The 18791-nt window shown below is 48.3% G+C and overlaps 1 protein-coding gene across 1 annotated transcript in view; it reads left to right on the forward strand.

The window, feature by feature from the left end:
- Positions 1–13468, forward strand: part of JADE2 (jade family PHD finger 2) — a 69433-nt gene extending 55965 nt beyond the window's left edge. The window contains 3 exon segments of the mRNA XM_068205740.1: positions 2522–2639; positions 6540–6668; positions 8916–13468. Of these exon segments, the coding sequence (XP_068061841.1) occupies positions 2522–2639; positions 6540–6668; positions 8916–9784 (1116 nt within the window). The 3' untranslated portion in view covers positions 9785–13468.
- Positions 13469–18791: the final 5323 nt, after the last annotated feature.

The following is an 18791-nucleotide window of genomic DNA, read 5'->3' on the forward strand; positions in this document are numbered from 1 at the left end:
TGGGCTGTGCCCATCAGCATTCAGCCTCTGCTTAGCAACTCCCTGCCAGGTTTCACTGCCTGGCCCTGGAAGAGCTGTTTGTTTGTTCTGCTTCCAAGAGTGGAACAATAAACACCAGCCAGATCAAAGTCCAGTGCTCAGATGGGTGATAGGGGTTTAAATCCAATTGTGAGCAGAGCATCCCAGGTATCTGATCCTGCATCTGGCAGGTCATGGCCACCCTGTTTCACTTGCAAATAGTGAGGAATCACATCAAATTGGGATCAGAAATGAGCAGCCTCAAGGGCTCTGAAGGCTTTCAGAGGGTGTCCACAGGAGGTCATGTTGGATTTTAGCAATTTCAGCAATTAATCTGGCAGGAGTGATTTTGAGGCTGATAATAGTATAGGGGTCCAGGAGTTTGAGAGGCAGAAGCAGAGAGCAGATGTCATGGGGACAGCCAGAATGATGGTGGTTCTCTCTGTAATTTCTTAATCCCTGACTTTTCTGTACTTCACAGTGTCAGCAAATTAAAGCTATTACCTGGGAATCCTAATACAGTCCCTCCATTTTATTTTTGGCCATTTTTAACCCTCTTTGCCTTTTTTAAAAAGCTTTTTCCAAGGGCTCTGTGTTTAAATTAGCTTTAACAAAAAGCTGTGGTTTCCAGGCTTTCACACCAGCATCTAAACTTGGCTTGGGGAAGCAGCTCTGGGTGGTGTTGAGCTGTGTAAGTGTGGGTAAATACCAGCAATCTCTAAGCAAAGCTAAAGTAATGTTTTCTCCCAGGAATATCAAATCATAGAGAAGAGATATGGCCAAACTCTTGAAGAGTCAGGTTGCCAGAAGCAGTTGTTTTCTTCATAAAGAAATAGTTTGATGTTTTCTCCAATCCAGAAAGGAAAAAAGAGAACGTAGTAAAATACACTATATAACTCCCTGCCCTGTATTTGCAGCTAGGGGATTCAACAACAGCAACAAAAGAGCAGCTTTTTCTCCTTTTTTCTAAACATTCCCAAATTGTCCTTAAGTGAGGCAGTACTAGGGGTTGACTGCAGTTGTCCTGCTGCCCTCACAGACTTTGGTGGCAGACACGAGGTAAGCGTGGATGATGTCCTGTCTTGCTGTGTTGTTGTGAGAGGCACAGAGGCTCCTGGCCACACTGGGACAGCCCCCCAAGCCTGGAAGTACTCTCTGCAGAGAAGGGTGTGAGCATGAGGAGGGGGAGGAATCAAAGACATTGGGGTACATGTGAGTGTGGACATACCCATGTGCATGTTCCCCTATTCAGGCCACCTCCTTCTTACCTTGTTACAGTCAGCTTTGCTCTTTCAGCGCATCAAAAAGCTGAGTAAATGCTGTCAAATCCTGTTAGCTGCCATTAGCATTTTATGCTCTGCAGCTGAAAGCCTCTGCTTGCTCCAAAAGCCTTGATGGCCATTGTGGCAGCAGTGCCAGAGCCTGGCTCTCCAGCCACCCTTACGTGGGGCTGGCAAAAGCATGGCACTGAAACTCATCAGGTGCCAGGAGTTACCAGCAATAGCTCTGTCATCTTGTGCTACTGGGGGTGTTTGTCAGCAGCAGGGTTTAGCTGCTGCTGCTGCACTGGCTCATGTGAGCAGTTATATTTTTTGCTGTGCTGTTTGTGTTTAGAGCTTCAGCTAATCATAGAATGGGTTGGGTTAGAAGGGACTTTAAAACATCATCTTCTTCCAGCCCCACTGCCATGGTTAATGAAAGTTCTTGAACTGGGACAAAATGCACCAGTGATTTGCAGGTAGCTGTGGAGCAAGTGTGAATAACCATATGGAGGGGCCAGATTTGAGGTAGGGAGCTGCTCCAGCTGCTGACCTGGGTCAGCATGACCAGGGTATTTTTGCTGTATTTTCTATGCTTTTCCTGGTATCTGCTTTAGGGCAGTTCTGTGAGGCTCTGACATCCCCATCCCAGCTCAGTCCCTTCCCTTCACTGGCCTGTGGGAAGAGGGTTTATCCCTCCCTGCAAAAGGTGCAATTTGTGTATGAGAACTCATACTCATTGTGTATGGTGCATTGACTCAGGGCACCAAGGTGCTTCATCGAATTTGGCTTTTTTTTTTGTGCAGGTGGCCATGTCAGGTGTGAACAGAACATGTGCATGATGCAGCTGCTGGGTCAAGGACTCAGCAAAATGCTCAGATGGTTGGTGCTGGCCCTTTGCACGACTGTGTTACAGTGCTCCTTCTACAGCATCTTCCTTTCCCAGCCTTCCTGCCCTCCGTGGGGTCCTGGCTGTTGGAGCCAGGACAGAGGTGTTTGGGCTTGGGATTACTCACTGCATGGTTTTTCCCATTGGTACCACACAGTTTGGATCAAAAGCCCTCACTGCTAGCCCTGGCTCACCCAAAGGGCCGTGGTAGGAGTGCAGCACAGATGATGGTGAGGTGAAAAGGATGGAATCCCAGGGAGTGGGGGTTTCCCTAGGCAGCAGGAGCAGCAGCACAGCTTGAGGGGACCTGCTTTGACCCTGCCTACAACAGACACCATTTCTTGTGTTTCTGTAGGTTAGAAATCTCTGTTACATGGTGACAAGACGGGAGAAAATGAAACACACCATTTGTAAACTGCAGGAGCAGATCTTCCATCTCCAGATGAAGATTATTGAGAAAGATCTTTACCCAGGTCAGTACCACAAAACTTGTTCTCACAGATGCTAGCCACTGAAGCCAAATTGTGTGCCCCAGCTCCCCTCACCAGGGAAGCCAGAGCTGTCCCTCCCCATATATGTTATTTTGGCATGGTTCATATATTGACTCAGAAACACTCAGTAAAACCAGACTCTGGGTGACTGGAGTGCTGGAGCTTTTTGTTTTCACAGATCCCTCTTGATCCTCCCCTTCCCAGAAATCAGTTGGAAGGACCAAGCATTTGCTTAGGTGGGGATGCTGAGACAGTATTTGGTGACTTTTGTGAGCTGGGACTGCCTGGGAGGAGATGGCACATCCTGGGCATGGGGCTGCTCTGCAGCTGGCTCCCTGGCACAGGGTGGAAGCCCTGCTTCAGGCTCTTTGCAGATGCCTTTGAGCATTCTGTCAAGAATCAAGGGTTAAGCTGCTGGTGGGGAGTCTGTTGCTCCAGGAGACCAGCTCCTTTAGCTCTGGTCAGCTGCAGCTCCCTGCTTCACATACCCCTTAGTGGAGATCATGCTGCTGACTGCAAAGCCTCTGCCAACTTTTACTAAGGAGCTGAAATAAAGCTGGTTTCCTTTTGTCCTACTTTTTTTTTCCTTTTGCACAAGCAGTGCCGGAGCCCACAGCTCCTGCTCCCTCCTCCTTCTACTCCTTTGCCTTGTGGCAGGGCAGGCCAGACCCCGTGGCTGCAGAACAGTTTTTCCAGCAGCAGCATCTGGTGCTTTGGCAGATGCTTCCGACGGTTGTTGTGTTTGTGGCTTTGGAGTTGTGTTTGAAGCCATCACATGGTTGGGGTTTCTTCAGGAACTGTCTGGGCTGAGCTTTCCTTGACAAAAGTCTCCTTTGACTGAAGTTTTGGAGGCTCAGGAATGTGTATGCTGAGATGCCTGTGACTCAGGCCCATGCAAATTCCTCTCCATAGCCAAGGCCAGGCAGTGATGGGGCACAGGAGGGCTGGGGCCCCAGGGTGTGCTCTGGGGTGATGTGGGTCCTGTAAATCCCAGTCCCTGTCATACTCTGTGTTGCCCCACTTGTCTGTACTGGACCAGAGGTACAGCTCAGCAGCCTGAGCACACACAGATGGTGTTTCCACCGACTGGGGACCCCACATTGCACACCCATTCCCTGGCACCAATGTGCACGTTATTCCTGAGCTGGACCCCCGCCTCACCGCCCCAGCCAGCAGCACCACCTGCCATGTGCTGTCACTGCCAGCTTCTGTGGGGTTTGGAGGCATCACAGGGGACTTCAGGATGCTGGGCAAACCCAGCCCAGCATTCCCAGCTCTCAGAAGGAGACAGACACAGGGTAGTTTGCCAGGATGGGTTTTTAAGCTCTCCTCTCTTGCAGACAAGGTGTTAGATAGCTGGAAATGCCCTTGGGGACCTGTGTTCCCCAAAATGCCTTGGGGGTACATGTCCAACCCTCTCTCTGATGCAGCAGTGGGATGGGAGCTGGCAGTTCCTCCCAGGGAGAGCTGGAGTGGGTGAGCTGGGAGCCTCACTAGAGGGGTGCAGATGCCAGCCAATGATGGGGAGCTGATGTTGAGGCTCTGCTGATGGTGTTTAGGGGTTGTCTGCCCTGCCCAGTGTCAGTGCTGTGCGATTGCCCTTCCCAAAAATGTCATGAGAGTACTTGAGAAAAGCATGACTGCTGTGCCCATGATATTTGTTCTGCCTAAAGGTGAGTGATCAGAGACAAGCCCACAGTGGGAGGTTGGCTTGGGTGGGGATTGGTGTGCAGGGATCACTTCAGACCTTGTGATGCAGATGCTCTTCTCTCCTACCCTGCTTGGCTGGCATTTGCACTTCTCCACTCTGAACCGACCAAGCTGAGCTGCTTGTCTCTCCCAGGATGGACTTATTGGTTGAGCCTGAGCAGGGACTGACTGCTTCTTCTGGGACCCAGCTCCCATGAGTCCCTGCTGCCAGGGAAACAGCCCAGCTCCAGGAATTTGGCCCTGGGATCTCCAGGTGGTTTGGGCATCTGGGTCCTTCCCATGTCAGAGGGACATTAGGGCCCCGAGTGCCTTTCAGCATCAGTCTGTAGAGTGTCCTGAACTCGGGAGCAGTTCCCTTGCCAAGACCACACCAGGAGCTGCAGATACTCAGCATCCAGTGGAACCAAAGCTTTGGATAACTCACTGCTGCCTTTTCCAGCATTACAAAGCACTTACTGGTTTGGAAGTGGGGCTGGTTCCATTAGCATCCTCCCCCACAGCTCCTGACCAGGATGCTCTCCATACCTGGGGTTCCTAGGAGAAAGGAAGAAGTCTCCATTATTTCATCAGGATGAGGGCAGTTTTTAGCTGCTCTTACGGTAGCCATCGACTGAGATCTGTTGGGGTTGTTCCAAAGATGGTTTTGGCACAAAGGTTTTTTTGGACTGGCTCCCACACAAAACTCAGAACAGGAGGGGTTTATTTTTCCCGCTGTCAAATGATCATTTAAGCAGGAGATTCTTAATAAAATCAGTGAGAACTTCCCGTGTAAAATGAACCGTCCTCTCTCCCCTGTATTTTTCTTGCACTGAGTGGAAAGTAAACACTGTCTGGCTTTGAAACACGGCTACTATTTTGACAGGTTCCTCTTCAAAAAGTGCTGCTCGGGTTTCTCTTTAGCCCCGTTGTGCTGTCTAAACAAAGTTAGATTTTGATTTTGTAAGCGAAGTGAAAAATGTGTCTGCCTTTCTCCCATTACTTGGCAGGAACGTAGCAAATACCAAATTTGCTTTTGCATTTCTTTCTTTCTGTAAGTCCTTTGGTCAGGAGGGGTTCCTGGCTGGCAACTCCAGGACTGTAAATCCTCTGTTAATTCAGACTCAGGCAGGTGCAATGAAAATTCTCTCCCCTGCTCACCCAGTACATTTCCACTGCTGCTGCAAGGGGAGAGCTGAGGTTATTCCCTCTGACCCATCCACCCCATGGCCTCTCTGCTGAGGATTTGCTGCTGGCTGACACAATAAACTGATTTCTTCTTAAGATCATTGTTTAGCCTATGGGCCAGACTCTGAAAAACTGCCTGTCTTGCCTCCATTTCCATGAGCCACCCACATTTTGGTTTAAGGGCAATATCCTTTCCCTCTCTGAAAATTAACAGAAGTTTTAGCATGGACTTCTGGGGAAGAATGGCCTAACAGAGTAAGTAAAAACTGCTGAAAGTATTTTACTTGGCAATACAACTTGTACTTTTATAGGGTATTTGTCCTGTTTACCCAAGAGGAATAAATCCAGTAGAAGTTCAAAGCCATTTAGGAAATGCTAATTTTTAGCTGAATGTCTTTATAGCTGAGTTAGATCCCTACCTTTCCATTGGCACTCCTGATCGTCTTTCCTACTTCATGTACCTGTATCACTTTGGGTTTTTTTCACTCCTGCACAGTTTTGTCAAAAGGTCAAATCAAGGTTGGCTTTAAAACTGTTGGTACCATTGCTCTGCCAGTCTGGCTGTGCAGCTGAATCCCTTCTGGAGATGCTCTTGTTGGTGATGGGTGACACAGTGCCAGGTTTATAGGTCGCCATGGCTCCTGCAAGGTGTCTGAGCAGGATCTGGGGTTACTCCCTAGTGAGTCCTCACCCCAAAGTCCAGGTCTGTGGTTGTAGAATCTCCAGCAAGCCACCTGCCTTCAGTGGGACTGCTCCTGTGGCCACTCCTCTCCAAGGCTAAAATCTCCTTTTTTTATAACCTACAGGATTAAGATTTTCTTAACGTGTAGAGACCTTAGCCTACAGCTGGCCAAAGAGTGGCCCTTGTTCTCCCTTTGGCTTGGGAGTTGTTTGCAGGTTTGCTCCAGGTCTCCACTGCAGGGGTGTGCCCCAGGGGAACTTGCTCACCACAGCATCCCTGATGCCTCGTCTCACATGGCGTTTTCCTTTTTTTCTAAAAAATGCCAGAACAAACTGGGAAGAAGACAAAGGGTAAGAAAAGTGACCCAAGAAGGAAAGGAAGAGATGGTAGAAAAAATAGTCCTGAGAAGACAGAGAAAAGGAAATCGGTCAGCGAAACTGTTTTGGGACAACTGGGTAAGTCTGATTTTATGGCGCAGAGTTGACCCGCGATGCTGGAGGCTCCCTGTTTTGGGGAGCAGGGTTAAGAGCCCCAGCCCCTGATCCCTCCTGCATGTAACATGGTGGAGTTACACTTTCCTTCTCTCCTTTGTGAGAATCTGCCTGAATTATCCAGGTCATACCAGAGAGACTGGGTCAGAAACATGCTCACTGGCAGGGCAGGGGATTTAAAATTCCCCTCTGTAGCTCCAGGATTGGGAGAATGTGTTACAAAACCTGTGGTGTGCTGCTGGAGCGGGATTTCACTTTCAGGTGATAAAATCAGACTTACCCACCCCATGGTAGGGCTGATCCCCTGTGCCTTCTGTGCTGTGCAGTGATGGTGAGTACAGTACGTGGGCTGTGAGGGTTCATGTACCATCCATGGCATATATGGCCATGCTGGTTGTGCCAGTGGTGCAGGAACATCCAAGAGTCAGGCATAAAGCACATCCATCTCTTGAATTTGCTCAGGGGGTGAGGAGCCTGGCCCTACAGATGCTTCAGCCACCTCCAGCAGGTCCCCATCGCCTACAGCAGCAGGCAGGGCTGGGGGAAGAGAAAGAAACAGAACAGAAAAGGTTGTTTTGGACAAGGTCCTTGACAACTGCTTATGGTTTTTACATGGAATTGGGTTGTTGCTTGACTTCCTCTGGTGCTGCCACCTCCACCAGCAGAGGCAGAAGGTGATGAGTTCATGTATGCCTAGCTGCCAGGGCACAGGGGAGCACTGGTCCTGTGAGACTCTCAGGCAGTCTGGAGATGCTGTAAAACCCTCCAGGGGGTACAGAGCATTTCTGTGGGAGGTCTGGTGGTCTGGACCACCCTGCCTTGCTCTGCTTTGCACATTGCTCACCTGACTATACTTCTTTCTGGTCATCTCAGAGCTGGTGGACCTTTGGAAATGGGTCTTTTGCACTCATTCTGTCTCTGCTCTGTCCTTGGCTAAAGATGTTTTGGATTTACTGGGGCAAATTCCAGCAAACAATGGAGGCTGGAGAATCTCAGAGGAAAGCTGCATGGCTACAAGTGTGGGAAACCAGGCAACTTGACCCAAAGCTTCACCAAGGTCTTGTTGCCTTCTGCATTTTGTGAAGGGTTTGAAGCATCCCTTGGGGCTGCTGTCATCAGAGCAGGGCTGGGGAAGGTGAGCTGGGCAGTGCCCTTGCCCACAGAACTTGGGCTTTTTGGTATTGGGGCACCACGCAATGCCAAAAGTTCATCCTTGCTCCTGCTTCACCTTCTCTGCCTTGGGCTGGTGTCAGGGTGGGGTGCTGTCTTCTCCAAAAAGGCTGTGGTGAGTTGCAGGAGGTGCAGGGTCACAGCCTGTGTTGCTGCTCACAGGTGAGAGTGATGTAAGGCTAACACTGCTACCAGCAATCATTGTGAGCATGAGTCACCCCACCCGGGCCACTGCTCTTTCCCTCTGTTGCTAGACTGACTGTTTCAAAGGAAATCTCTTTCTGAAATCCAGAATTAGACCTCATTTTTTTCCTCCACCCATAAAACCAACTCAAATGTTGAACCCATGGGTTTTTGTTTCAAAGATTAAAACTGCCTGTGCCTGTGTAGGTGTGCACCTTACCATTGCTAATTGGACCCAATTAGCCCAGCCCACAGTGCTCACTCTTGTTCCCAGAGATCATTATAAGGAATTTTTTCAGCTTTTTCCATTCCAGCCTTCATCTCTGCTCCTCTTCCTCAGTTTCCATGCCTTCTGAGATGTTCTCAGACCTGCAGAAGTAGCAGTGGAGTGGTCCCATCACCACACTGCCTGGCTCTGGTGGTGGCCTTGCAGCAGCTGCTTCCTGGAGAACCTGTCATCCCCTGTCTGGGCACAAGTCTTGCTCTGTCACCATATTTTTTAACTTACACTTGAATTATTTGTGTTCTGCCTTTGCATGAGAATGTTTCCACCTTAGCTGGGATGTGTCACTGCTTGTCATCTTCGCTGAAGGAAGAAGCTTGGTGTGGATTCAGGGAGGTTTAGGGAGAGTTGGATGTGAAGGACTGCTCAGGTTGTTGTGCTGTGACCTCAGTGAACCCCAAGTTCAGCACTAGTGCTGGAGTAAACCCTGCTCTCTGTCTGGTGTGGTGCGCTATAGCTGATCTTTCGAGTGTTTCTCCAGTGCCAGGGAGTTTTGGTGGCGTGGGTGATGGTGATAGAGGGCAACTTAGCTGTTCTTGGTTTCTGAGGCAGTCTTCCACTCTTGTTTTTCCCAGGGTTGTCAACCTCCTTCCCCATTGATGGGACTTTCTTCAACAGCTGGTTGGCACAGTCAGTGCAGATCACTGCGGAGAACATGGCGATGAGCGAGTGGTCACTCAACAACGCCCACCATGAGGACAGCACCCCTGGCCTCTCTGAGGAGCTCCTCCAGGATGAGGAGACCTTGCTGAGCTTCATGATGGACCATTCCCTCAGGTCCCCATTCAGGCAGAGTGAGACCACAAAGAAAGTGAAAAGCAGAACGAGAACGAACACTAAGAAAAAGCTGCCGAGGAGCAGCCCCTCTGCAGTGGGTGGGGGCCACCTGGAGGGCTCAGAGCCCTGGACTAACAATGCCAGCAACTTGTCGGATGATCCCGCCAAGCCCTTCGCTCTGGATTCCAGACCAAGCAAGTCGGAAAAAGGGGCAGCAAAGCTTCCTACCGACCGCAAAGGGACAGGTGAGGCCAAAAAGGTGGCCAGGAAGGGCTCTCTCCAGAAAGCCAGCGAGCCTCATCCCCCTGCTGGGACACGGGGCTGCGTCAACAAGGAGGAGGAGGAGGAGGAGGAGGAGGAGACGCCGCGCTGCGCTCAGACGGAGCCCAGCCCCGCGGCCAAAGTGCCTGACTCCATAGGTAGCCCCAAAACCATCGTGCGGTTCAAATTACCAAAGGAGAGCCGGGGGACGCGGCGCTCGCAGCCCCCCAAGGCTGACGGCGCTGGCGGAGCTCCCTTGCGTCGCTTCGACGCCGACACGGACGGATACTTCTCCGACGCTGAGATGAGCGACTCGGACGGGGAGTCCCGCGGCAGCCGGGCGCAGCGGGGCCAGCTGGACGCGGCCAGCGAGGACATCGTCAGGATGAGCATCCTGGCATCCTAACTCTAACCACGCCGGCTTGATGAGGCCTCAACCCAGTTCCAACTGCCATGTCCAATTTCTGCCTGGTATCACGGCGAGGGGGGTTTTTAATATGTGTATATAGTTGGAAATTCGGCACTGTTGTCTTTCTCTTCTCAATACGCCTGAGATACAGCTTCAGCTTCACCGACATCGACGACTGTGACAGCAGTGGTCCCTCCCCAGCTCCCTGCCAGACCCCACTTCCTGGGAACGTGAGCCGGCACCCGCCAGGACCCATGTCGAGGGTGCTGAGAGGGTGGAGGGTGCCGGTACCCGTGCTTTCTGCAGGGATGACAGTTCAATTAATGGGCATTATTTAATGAGGGGCAGATTTCTGCCTGGGACGGTTGCCCTCAGAGCAGGGAGCGAGTAGAGGGTCCGGCAGTGGCCAGCTGTGGGAGGGTGAATTCCCACTTGTGTGTGTGGAGAGAAGGAGGCGAAATAAGCGATTCTAAAATAAATAATGACTAAAGCACAAAAAGCTTGTTGGAGGAAAACGCTTGGGGTGGAAGAGAGCAATGTTACATTTCTATTTTTAGGGAAAAAACCTCTTGGTCATTATTTTTCCCCTCACCTTTCCATCTGGTTGGGATCCGTCCAGGGGCCAGGACACAGAAGTCCTCCCGGTCCATGCCCCCACTGAGGTTCTTAGAAACACTGAAGTGATTTACTCAGGTGAATGGATCAGCAAGTGGAAAATGGAAATGTGGGGCAGGATGGAGGAGGAAAGCGTCCTTTAAAACCACCATGGGGAGTCAGGGTTGGTGTAACATGGGAGGTTGAGCAATTTTTTTGCCCATGCTTCTCTCCAGTGCTGCTGTGGTCTCACCATGCCAGGGCAGCACATTTGAAATCCCCCTTACAAACCAAAACCATGGCCCCAGGGCCAAATGTGCCGTCACTGAGGGGAAATGGCAACCCTTGCCACCACCATTATGTTTTCCTTCTAAATGCTACAATGGAAACGGTGAATTTATTCCTCTCCATCCTTTGTTTTGGTTTTTTTTTTGTTTTTTTGTTTTTTTTTTTTTACCTTAAATCCTGGTTACAAGCTGTTGACTCGTTGTGGAGGGGTGATTCACAGAAGCTGACATTATAAATATTACAATAATTTAATGCATAAAATGTCCCCAATAAGCCTTAAATGTTGTTTAAAAGCCCATGTTACCTATAAGTCAGGCGAATTTCCATGTTTGCACTTAATTGCACCATTACTTCGGTTTTGGCTTCAAAGGTCACAGTTAAGTCATGCTACGTGTTTTATTGGAGTGACCCCAGTGTGAGCTCAGGGAACAAAAAAAAAAAGGAATTCACTGAAACTTTTGTTGTTGTTGTTTTTTAAAAATAAAAAATGTTTTAAAAAAACTAAAAAAAAAAAAAAAAACAAAACCAACCTAAACCTGGGACACTTCTGCAACCGGTTAAACCCATCACTAAACAAAAAAACCTTGCAATTGTCAAACCAATCAGTCAAAGAATTTTGTGGATGCCAAAGAAATATTTTGACAGTCAAGCAGCACAGCCAGAAACCGGAAACTTGTCATTATGAAAAAAAATTGGAAGTTATTTAGCAACCAAGGACTAAAGACACACTCATACCACACTGCTGCGGCGTTAGGTTCCAAGCTTGCTCCGAGGGATGCTGCTGCTCCGAGACCGCATCCTGCCATTTTGGTTTCCGATGCTTTTTGCTCATTTCACTGTGAGCTTTCTTTTTGAAACTCTGAGACTATTTCGATTGATGTTTTAGAGTAGATCATCATCTTTATCAGCCTTCCAAAGTCCTTATTATTGATAAAATTGCAGCAAAGATCAGCGATGACAGCCCAGCTGATCCCAGACACGGCGACCGGTGGGGGCTTCGGGTGGGATGCCCAGCCCTGCCTAAGCCCAACACTCACCTGGCTGAGACTGACCGTGCCTGGGAAGGAATCTTCCTCAGATGGGAAAAATGTGACACAAGTTATTAGTGTTAAAAAAAAAGAAAACAAAAAACAGCAAAATACCAACAAAACAGGAACTACCTTTGTTATAAATTAGCATAATCCATTGAGGTTGGAAATGAAAATCTGCTCATTAATTAAGGCTCAGTATGTTCAGATAATGTTAAATACAGTAAATAGGACTTAGTTTATCTTATCAGGCTTGCTAGCTTTAGCTCCAGTATCCTAGTATACGAGTCATAACAATAATCAATATGCTGCCTTTTAATGAATCTTGCTTCCGTGTGCTTCACTCAATTATGGTTAAAAAAAAAGCAATCCACAAATTTCACTGTACACAGTTCCATTCATCAGCTTCTGCACTACTTGTCTTCTCAGTACAGGAAAGCAAAAACAGGGTAACTTTAAAGAACAACCAACCTGGCACCTCCAACATTGGGCAATAGCACAGTTTGAAACACTCCCAAAACATCAGGCATCATGTCTTGCCATCAGGAGATGGGGGAAAAGCTAAGCGAGCTGGTGGGGCGCAGGGAGAAGAATGGGATGGCAGGAATAGAGAGGAGGAAAAGGGCTCTGGTGAGCTTTGGGGTTGAGCAAGGCTGGACCATGGCAGGATGGCTGCAACCACCCCAGAGCATCCCCTGCCTGGAGCATCCTCTGAGCAGGGGAGTCTGGTGTTCTGGAGAGAAAATGCACAAGGGAAATATTTTTGATGTTAATGTAAATGTATTTTGAAATGAATAGAAAGAGAAGAAAAAAAGGTTTATTTTAGTACAGAAATGTTATCTTTTCAGATGTATAAACTGCAGGAATTGACATTTGCACTGAAAGAGCACCTGTTTCCTTGGAGAAGCAGCCGCTGTTGAGATGAGGATGCAGAAAGCATCATTCCCTGATGGAGCACAGCCCCACACCAGCCCCAACCCTGATGGTTGAGGGAGTTTCCCCAGGACAGCTCCCATTCCACACTCCCATTTCCCCACACCTACCTTTTGATTTTTTTCTTTTTTCTTTTCTTTTCTTTTATTTTTTTTTCACTTGCACCTATTTTATGGGGTTAGGATGCCTGCTGTCCCATGGAGCTCGCCCCAAAGTTGGATGCAGAATGGAGCCAGGATGGATGCAGGCTGCAGGAAGATGCTGCTACAGGGCAGGGCATGAGGCTTGGTTGTTCTTTAAGGAAATCCCCTGCAGTTTTCACCATTCCACATTCAAAACAACCCACTTCACATCAGTTACAGGAAACGAAATGAATGTCGCAGGAGGAGAAACCCTTCTGTTTTCTTTGTTTCAAAGAACGTGATGTGCCATTTGTTAATACAAAAGAGAAATATTGAAAATATATTAAAAAGAGCAATTTTAAATTATTTTTGGCTTATGTTGCAATATTTATTTTCTTGTATTAGAAATTCCTTTGTAGAGAAAAAATGTATTTTTCATTAATGCAAAAACCTATTTCTCCTTTTTGTACATTTTCCATGTTAGTTAATCCTTAAAGCAATATAATGTTATCAAACTCGTTCTGTGTGAGACTGTATTATGCATGCTATTTGTGTTGCCTTGGAATAGCTCTGTCTGCCATTATTTTCATCCTGTTTAGATACAGTGTATGCTTTAATACACATTGGGACCATGGCCCATTGCTTATGAAAAGAAACCCCGTTGCATTCCTCAATGTGTTGGCTAATGCAGTCAATAAAGCAGTGTTTTCTGTGTACCTCGTGTCGGTCTAGTGAGCATGGTCACACAGAGCAAACTCATCCCAGGGATGCAGCTCTGTGGGGATGCAGGGCTGGTCCAGCCCGGATGATGCAGCCACTCTGCCTGTGAGTAGCACATTTTTGAACTTTCATTGCATTTCCATTGCCAAATCTTAGCCAGCTCTTGGGAAATACAGCTGGAGACATTTGTAACAGCTGGGAGGGCAAGCCCAAGCAAGAGGATGTTCACAAAGTTCCCCATGCCTGAAAGTTTCTGTAATTCAAAGTAGCCACCTTTCTGGTGGAGATTTAAGTCTTGTTTTGCAGACTTGGAGCGAAGCCCGCAGAGGGAGTCCTGCTGCGAGACAGGATGCTCAGAGGAACAGCTTCTTGCACCAGGAGCTGGTTTAACAGGCAGGGAAACAAACTGCTAGATCTGCTATTCATGGGAGCAAAAGCAAGCTGTGAAATCCAAAATACTCCAGTGATGTGTTCCTGTTTGTAAGACACTCCTTGTACCCTGCTGATATCGACCAGCAGCCTATCTAGTGAGTGGCATCCCTGCCCATGGAAGGAGATGGGAACTAATGGTCTCTAAGGTCCCTTCCAGCCCAAACCATTCTGTGACTGCTGATATGGGCTGTGGTTGGCAGCCTGACCCTCCACCTGTGGAGTGTGGTGGGAGCGCAGGGCTCATCACACAGCTTTAAAAACTTGAATGGGATCCACATCTTGTGCATGCTTGGCTGGTTTGGAGGCCACAGGCAAGGGTGCTGCCTTGCTTCAGCAAATATTTGAGTCATTAAGGAATGGCTTTTTCTCTTCCACCTTTTTTGGCCTTTACCGGCACATTTTTCTCTGTAAAACTGCCCAAGTGCCCAAGCTGCTGAAGGAAAATGAGCTATTTAGTAGACATACTTTGTTCAGTTTGTTGGTGAAGTGATTAATTGGGCAGGTCATGGTGCACAGTGAAGACAGTGCAAAACCATTCATCTGAGATGGGTCTTCTGAGGCGTGGAGCAGCTACCATGGCCATAGCTCTTCAATGAAAAGGGAAAGGATTGGTTTATTGCAAACTAAGGATTTTGTTACTGGGCTGTGTTCTTGCTCACAGCTCTCCAGGCACCCCAGTGATGAACTCAAACTCCAGTCTAGTCCCCAAAGCCCGTCGGTGCAGGTGTGATGCCCACAGCAGTGCATGAACCTGTCAAAAAGCCAGTTCAAGAGATGCTTTCTGTAGCAAGTTTTTCACCTGTTCTAGGCAGGGAGATACTCAGGAGTTCAATTCCATACAGCAGGGAGCAAGGCCAGCCTGACTGCTATTGTTTAACTTGAAACAGCAACTCCTTTCCCAGCCCCAAAATGTCCAAGGGGATGATGCCAAGCCCAGATGGATCTCAGAGATCTGATGCTGGGGAACATGAGGCATCATCTTTACAAACTGGCAAGGATTTTGTCTCCAAAATATTTAAGGCTCATGGAAGAGAGAGCTAGCCAAATTCCTGGGAAGATGCATCCCTGCCTGCTGGCACCTGCATTAGACCAGAGATGGCTGGGATGGTCTAGCTGGATGTATCGTGGAAATGGGCATGGGCAATGGAACAGAAATGCCTGCAAGCAAAGGAAGAGAATTTTGGGCTGCTGAAAATACTACATCACCTCTCTATGTTGCCTCCTCTCCCAGAGACCCCATTTCACAGGAGATAAAATAACCGAGCTGACAACAAAACCAACTCACCAGGAACAGCCCAGCAGCTCATGTCTGACATCTTTCTGTTTAGAGAGACACCTTCTAAATCCCAAGCTGGCTTTTGAAGGAGTGAGGTGCAGGAGGGAGTTCCACAAGGCCGGGACCCCAACCCTAAGTACCAAACCCAGGCAGCAGCCCCACTGCCCATCACCATCCCCAGAGGAGAGCTACCAGCCACCAAGGGCACCGCTGACAGAGCAGGGAGGACAGGCAGACCTGGGGCACTGGGGCTCCACCAGCAGCACCACACTGTCCCACAGTCCAACATGAGAAATGATTCCTCAATAAAGTTACAAAAAGCTATCATTGAACACGTATTTGTAGGCAGTTAGAGCACATAGGGCTCTGTCATAGGGCTAGGGTGCTCGCTCAGGGCTTGCCTGTAGTATCCTCATCACAGATGTTGCTGAATGCCTCGGTTTGGAGGAAGTAACCAAAGAATCATTTCAATTTAATTGCAAAATAAATGTTAGGTTAGTCCCTATATGTTATGCATACAGATTGCAAGTGCCACCATAAATACTAATGGGTCAAATACCCCCCAGTGTCAGTAAATCATCAGCAACGGATGTGGAAAGGAATTAATTTTCCTTCAGCTTATCCTGAAAGAATTGCAGTAAGACCTTGTTTTATTGTGTTTGATTAAGTGCTGGTGGTATAACATAATTTCCCCTAACCATTAAAACTGCTGGTGCTGTACTTCTGCATAAATGCCTCTAATGTGATGAGACCATATTTAATATTTACTCTTCCAAAGTTGATACATTTAGGGGAGACATTTTGTGCACTAAAAATAGTTCCTTGGTCTTGGATTTCCATGTAGGGCTGTGAAATGATGTGTCTGCTGTGATTGCAACAGATGAATAAGAAAAAAAATCTCTAAAAAAATAAACAAATGTATGACTAACCCACAAAACAAGGGAAAAATCCCACTGCAGCCAGTATCGACCCTGGCTGATCCAGAGGGTTTCACAAGCACTGCTTCTGCCATCTTGCCCATCCCAAACTCTATTTGACAAACTCATTCCCTGTTTGTTTAATACACAAGTGAAAACTAGACTTGTGGAGGGTCCAACTAGGCATTTTTTTCATGGAGGGTTTAAACAGGTACATTTTCCCATGGCAATTTAGCTTGGCGATGAATTGGGACTGGTATTGGTTGCAGGCAGCTCTTCCTTCTCCCATGACAGCCAAATATGCTGGAGATCCACCATGAAGTCATGGTGGAGAGGTGCCCAGCCCCCAGCCAATTCTTGGGGGCACAGAGTGGGCCCACAGCTTTGCCCATGCCCATCCCTCATCCATGAGAGGGTGCTATGGCCACAGATCCTGGACCTTGTCTGCCATTGGGTATAAATCATGCAAACAGCAGAGTTTATAGGGGATTTAGGTGGTAAGAGGAATGCAGCTTCCTTCCAAAATCAGAAGTCAGGTGCTGGTGGTACTGTTTGTGCTGTGGGTGCCCTGAGAAACGTGCCCTGGGGGAGTCTGAGCTCTGCTGGTATGTGCAGTGCTGGGATGGAGCTTCCCAAAGTGGTGGGATTTTGGCGTTTCCCAAAGTGCTGGGATGGTGTTTCCCAGCTAAACCCACTCTGCTGAGTATCAGATGTAGTGTTTTTCCTCAGGAATAGCTACTGTACATTCAGATGTAATAAAGATTAAAGTAATTGACTGCCTGTGCTTACATTTTAAGTGGTACTTTATAATGCTGACACTGAGCACGAGGAGAAAATGCAGAGGTTAAAATACTGCTGTTACACCTGGTCATTAGCAGCCCTGCAATGAGCTCCAAATGGTCAGATCAATGAAATGGAGTTTTTCCAGAGAAAAAAAACAGCAGGTCAAGAAAGCAAAATAACACATCTGCAGCCATAACTCCTAGGAAAATTATTCTCAGGAGAGAGCTGCTGAGGACACCAGCCATCCATGTGGGAATGGACCTGCCACGTGCTCTGCCTCCATCCAAACATCTCCCTGTGCAGGGAGATGGAGTGCAGTTCCCTGCAAGAGAGAAAATTCCCTGCAGACAACAAGGTACCAAAACCCCTTCCAAGAATGCTCAGCTATAAATAGGTGTTTGTTGTGTGGGATACCACAAATAACACTGACACTCCACAGAGAGACTGTCAGGCAGGGGATGAATTCCTGCCCTTAATAAGAAAGCAGGATAAATAAAGCATTTCTAAAAGAGGGAAATCGGCAATTTTTGCAGCTCCAGCTTTAAAATGAGTAAGTTTGGGGGATAAAGCACAGCAGCAGGGATGCCAGCCCTTATGCCCTGCATTCCCAAAGCCAGCTTGAGCCAGGTGCCATGCTGGGGGACACAGGAATCCTCGACACACAGAGAGACCAGCACACAGACCTGGCATGCTCCAGCCCCTCTGAAGGGCTCTTCTGGAGAGCCAAGGGAAATGAGCTGCTTCCAATCAGGTTTTTTAATCCACCCCACAGGGAGCAGCTCTGGAGCAGCACAGCATCCCTGTGTGGCCAGAGGCAGGTTGGGGTCACTCATCCCTGTGCCACGAACATCACCTGCTCAGCACCAGCTCTCTCCTAGCAGCAAAAGGACCCATGGCTGATATTTTAGGCTGAGTCACAAGGATGCCAAGGCACAGTCAGCCACAAGGCACATTTATTGGCACAGCAAGAGCCAGATGTCTGCTGAGCCGTGAGGACTGAGGTCACTGCTCTGAACTGAAGCCTGCGAGCATCTCCCCAGTCCTCTGTGTGTGGTGCACAGCAGCTCCAAAACCAGCTCATACAAACACACCAGGAGGAAGGAGGAATATAAATAAAGGAGCATAAATAGCTGAGCTCCAGGAGCACAGGCTGGGAGCGGCAAGGGCATGGCATGGCATGGCACTGGCACAACCAGAGCCAAGAGTGTGTCAAGAGTGGCTGCACCTCACCCACTCCATCGACAGTCCCAGCTCCTGCCCAGTGTCCCACCAGCCCCCCTGACAGGATCTGTGGTGTTTTCCATCCCAAGCATTAGAGGATTTTCAGTGATGATGAAGTAAGAGCTGCACCTGACACCAAGGGAGATGTCAGTGCTGGCCCTGGCTCACAGCTGCCTGTTGGAAAACATGACCTGAGAGTTGAAACTCAGTATAACTCTCTGCTTCCTAATGGGGGAACACAGGATGCCATTACTGGCTTCTGAGACTGCTCGCTGGCTTTTTTTTTTTTTTTTTTTTTTTTATCGTTTCATTAAGTCTTTGGCTTAGCTAAGGGTTTTCACCTCTTGATAATTAAGTGGACAACAGCTGCTTCAGCAAACAGAATTACCTTACACTAAGGCAGGTGGCAGCACTGTCTGATAGCCAGAGGAACCACACTGGGGCCCTCACAGAAATCACATTTCAGCTGACTTTCCAGTGTGAGGGTGGTGTTTGCTGGCTGCTGGAGAGCTGTGATGCTGGGGGCTGGCAGAAGAGAAATTGTCATGCATATACAAACTCATTTTGCCTTTTGGTTTCTGTAATGTATCAATGAAAGTTTGTTGGAAATGAGGGAATCAGGGGAAAGGTTTGTGGACATGGAGGGCTGTACTGATGGGGTGAATAAGCAAGGAATTGTCTCATTGCTGA

The sequence above is a fragment of the Anomalospiza imberbis genome, chromosome 15 (genome assembly GCF_031753505.1).
Source record: "Anomalospiza imberbis isolate Cuckoo-Finch-1a 21T00152 chromosome 15, ASM3175350v1, whole genome shotgun sequence".
Taxonomy (NCBI): domain Eukaryota; kingdom Metazoa; phylum Chordata; class Aves; order Passeriformes; family Viduidae; genus Anomalospiza; species Anomalospiza imberbis.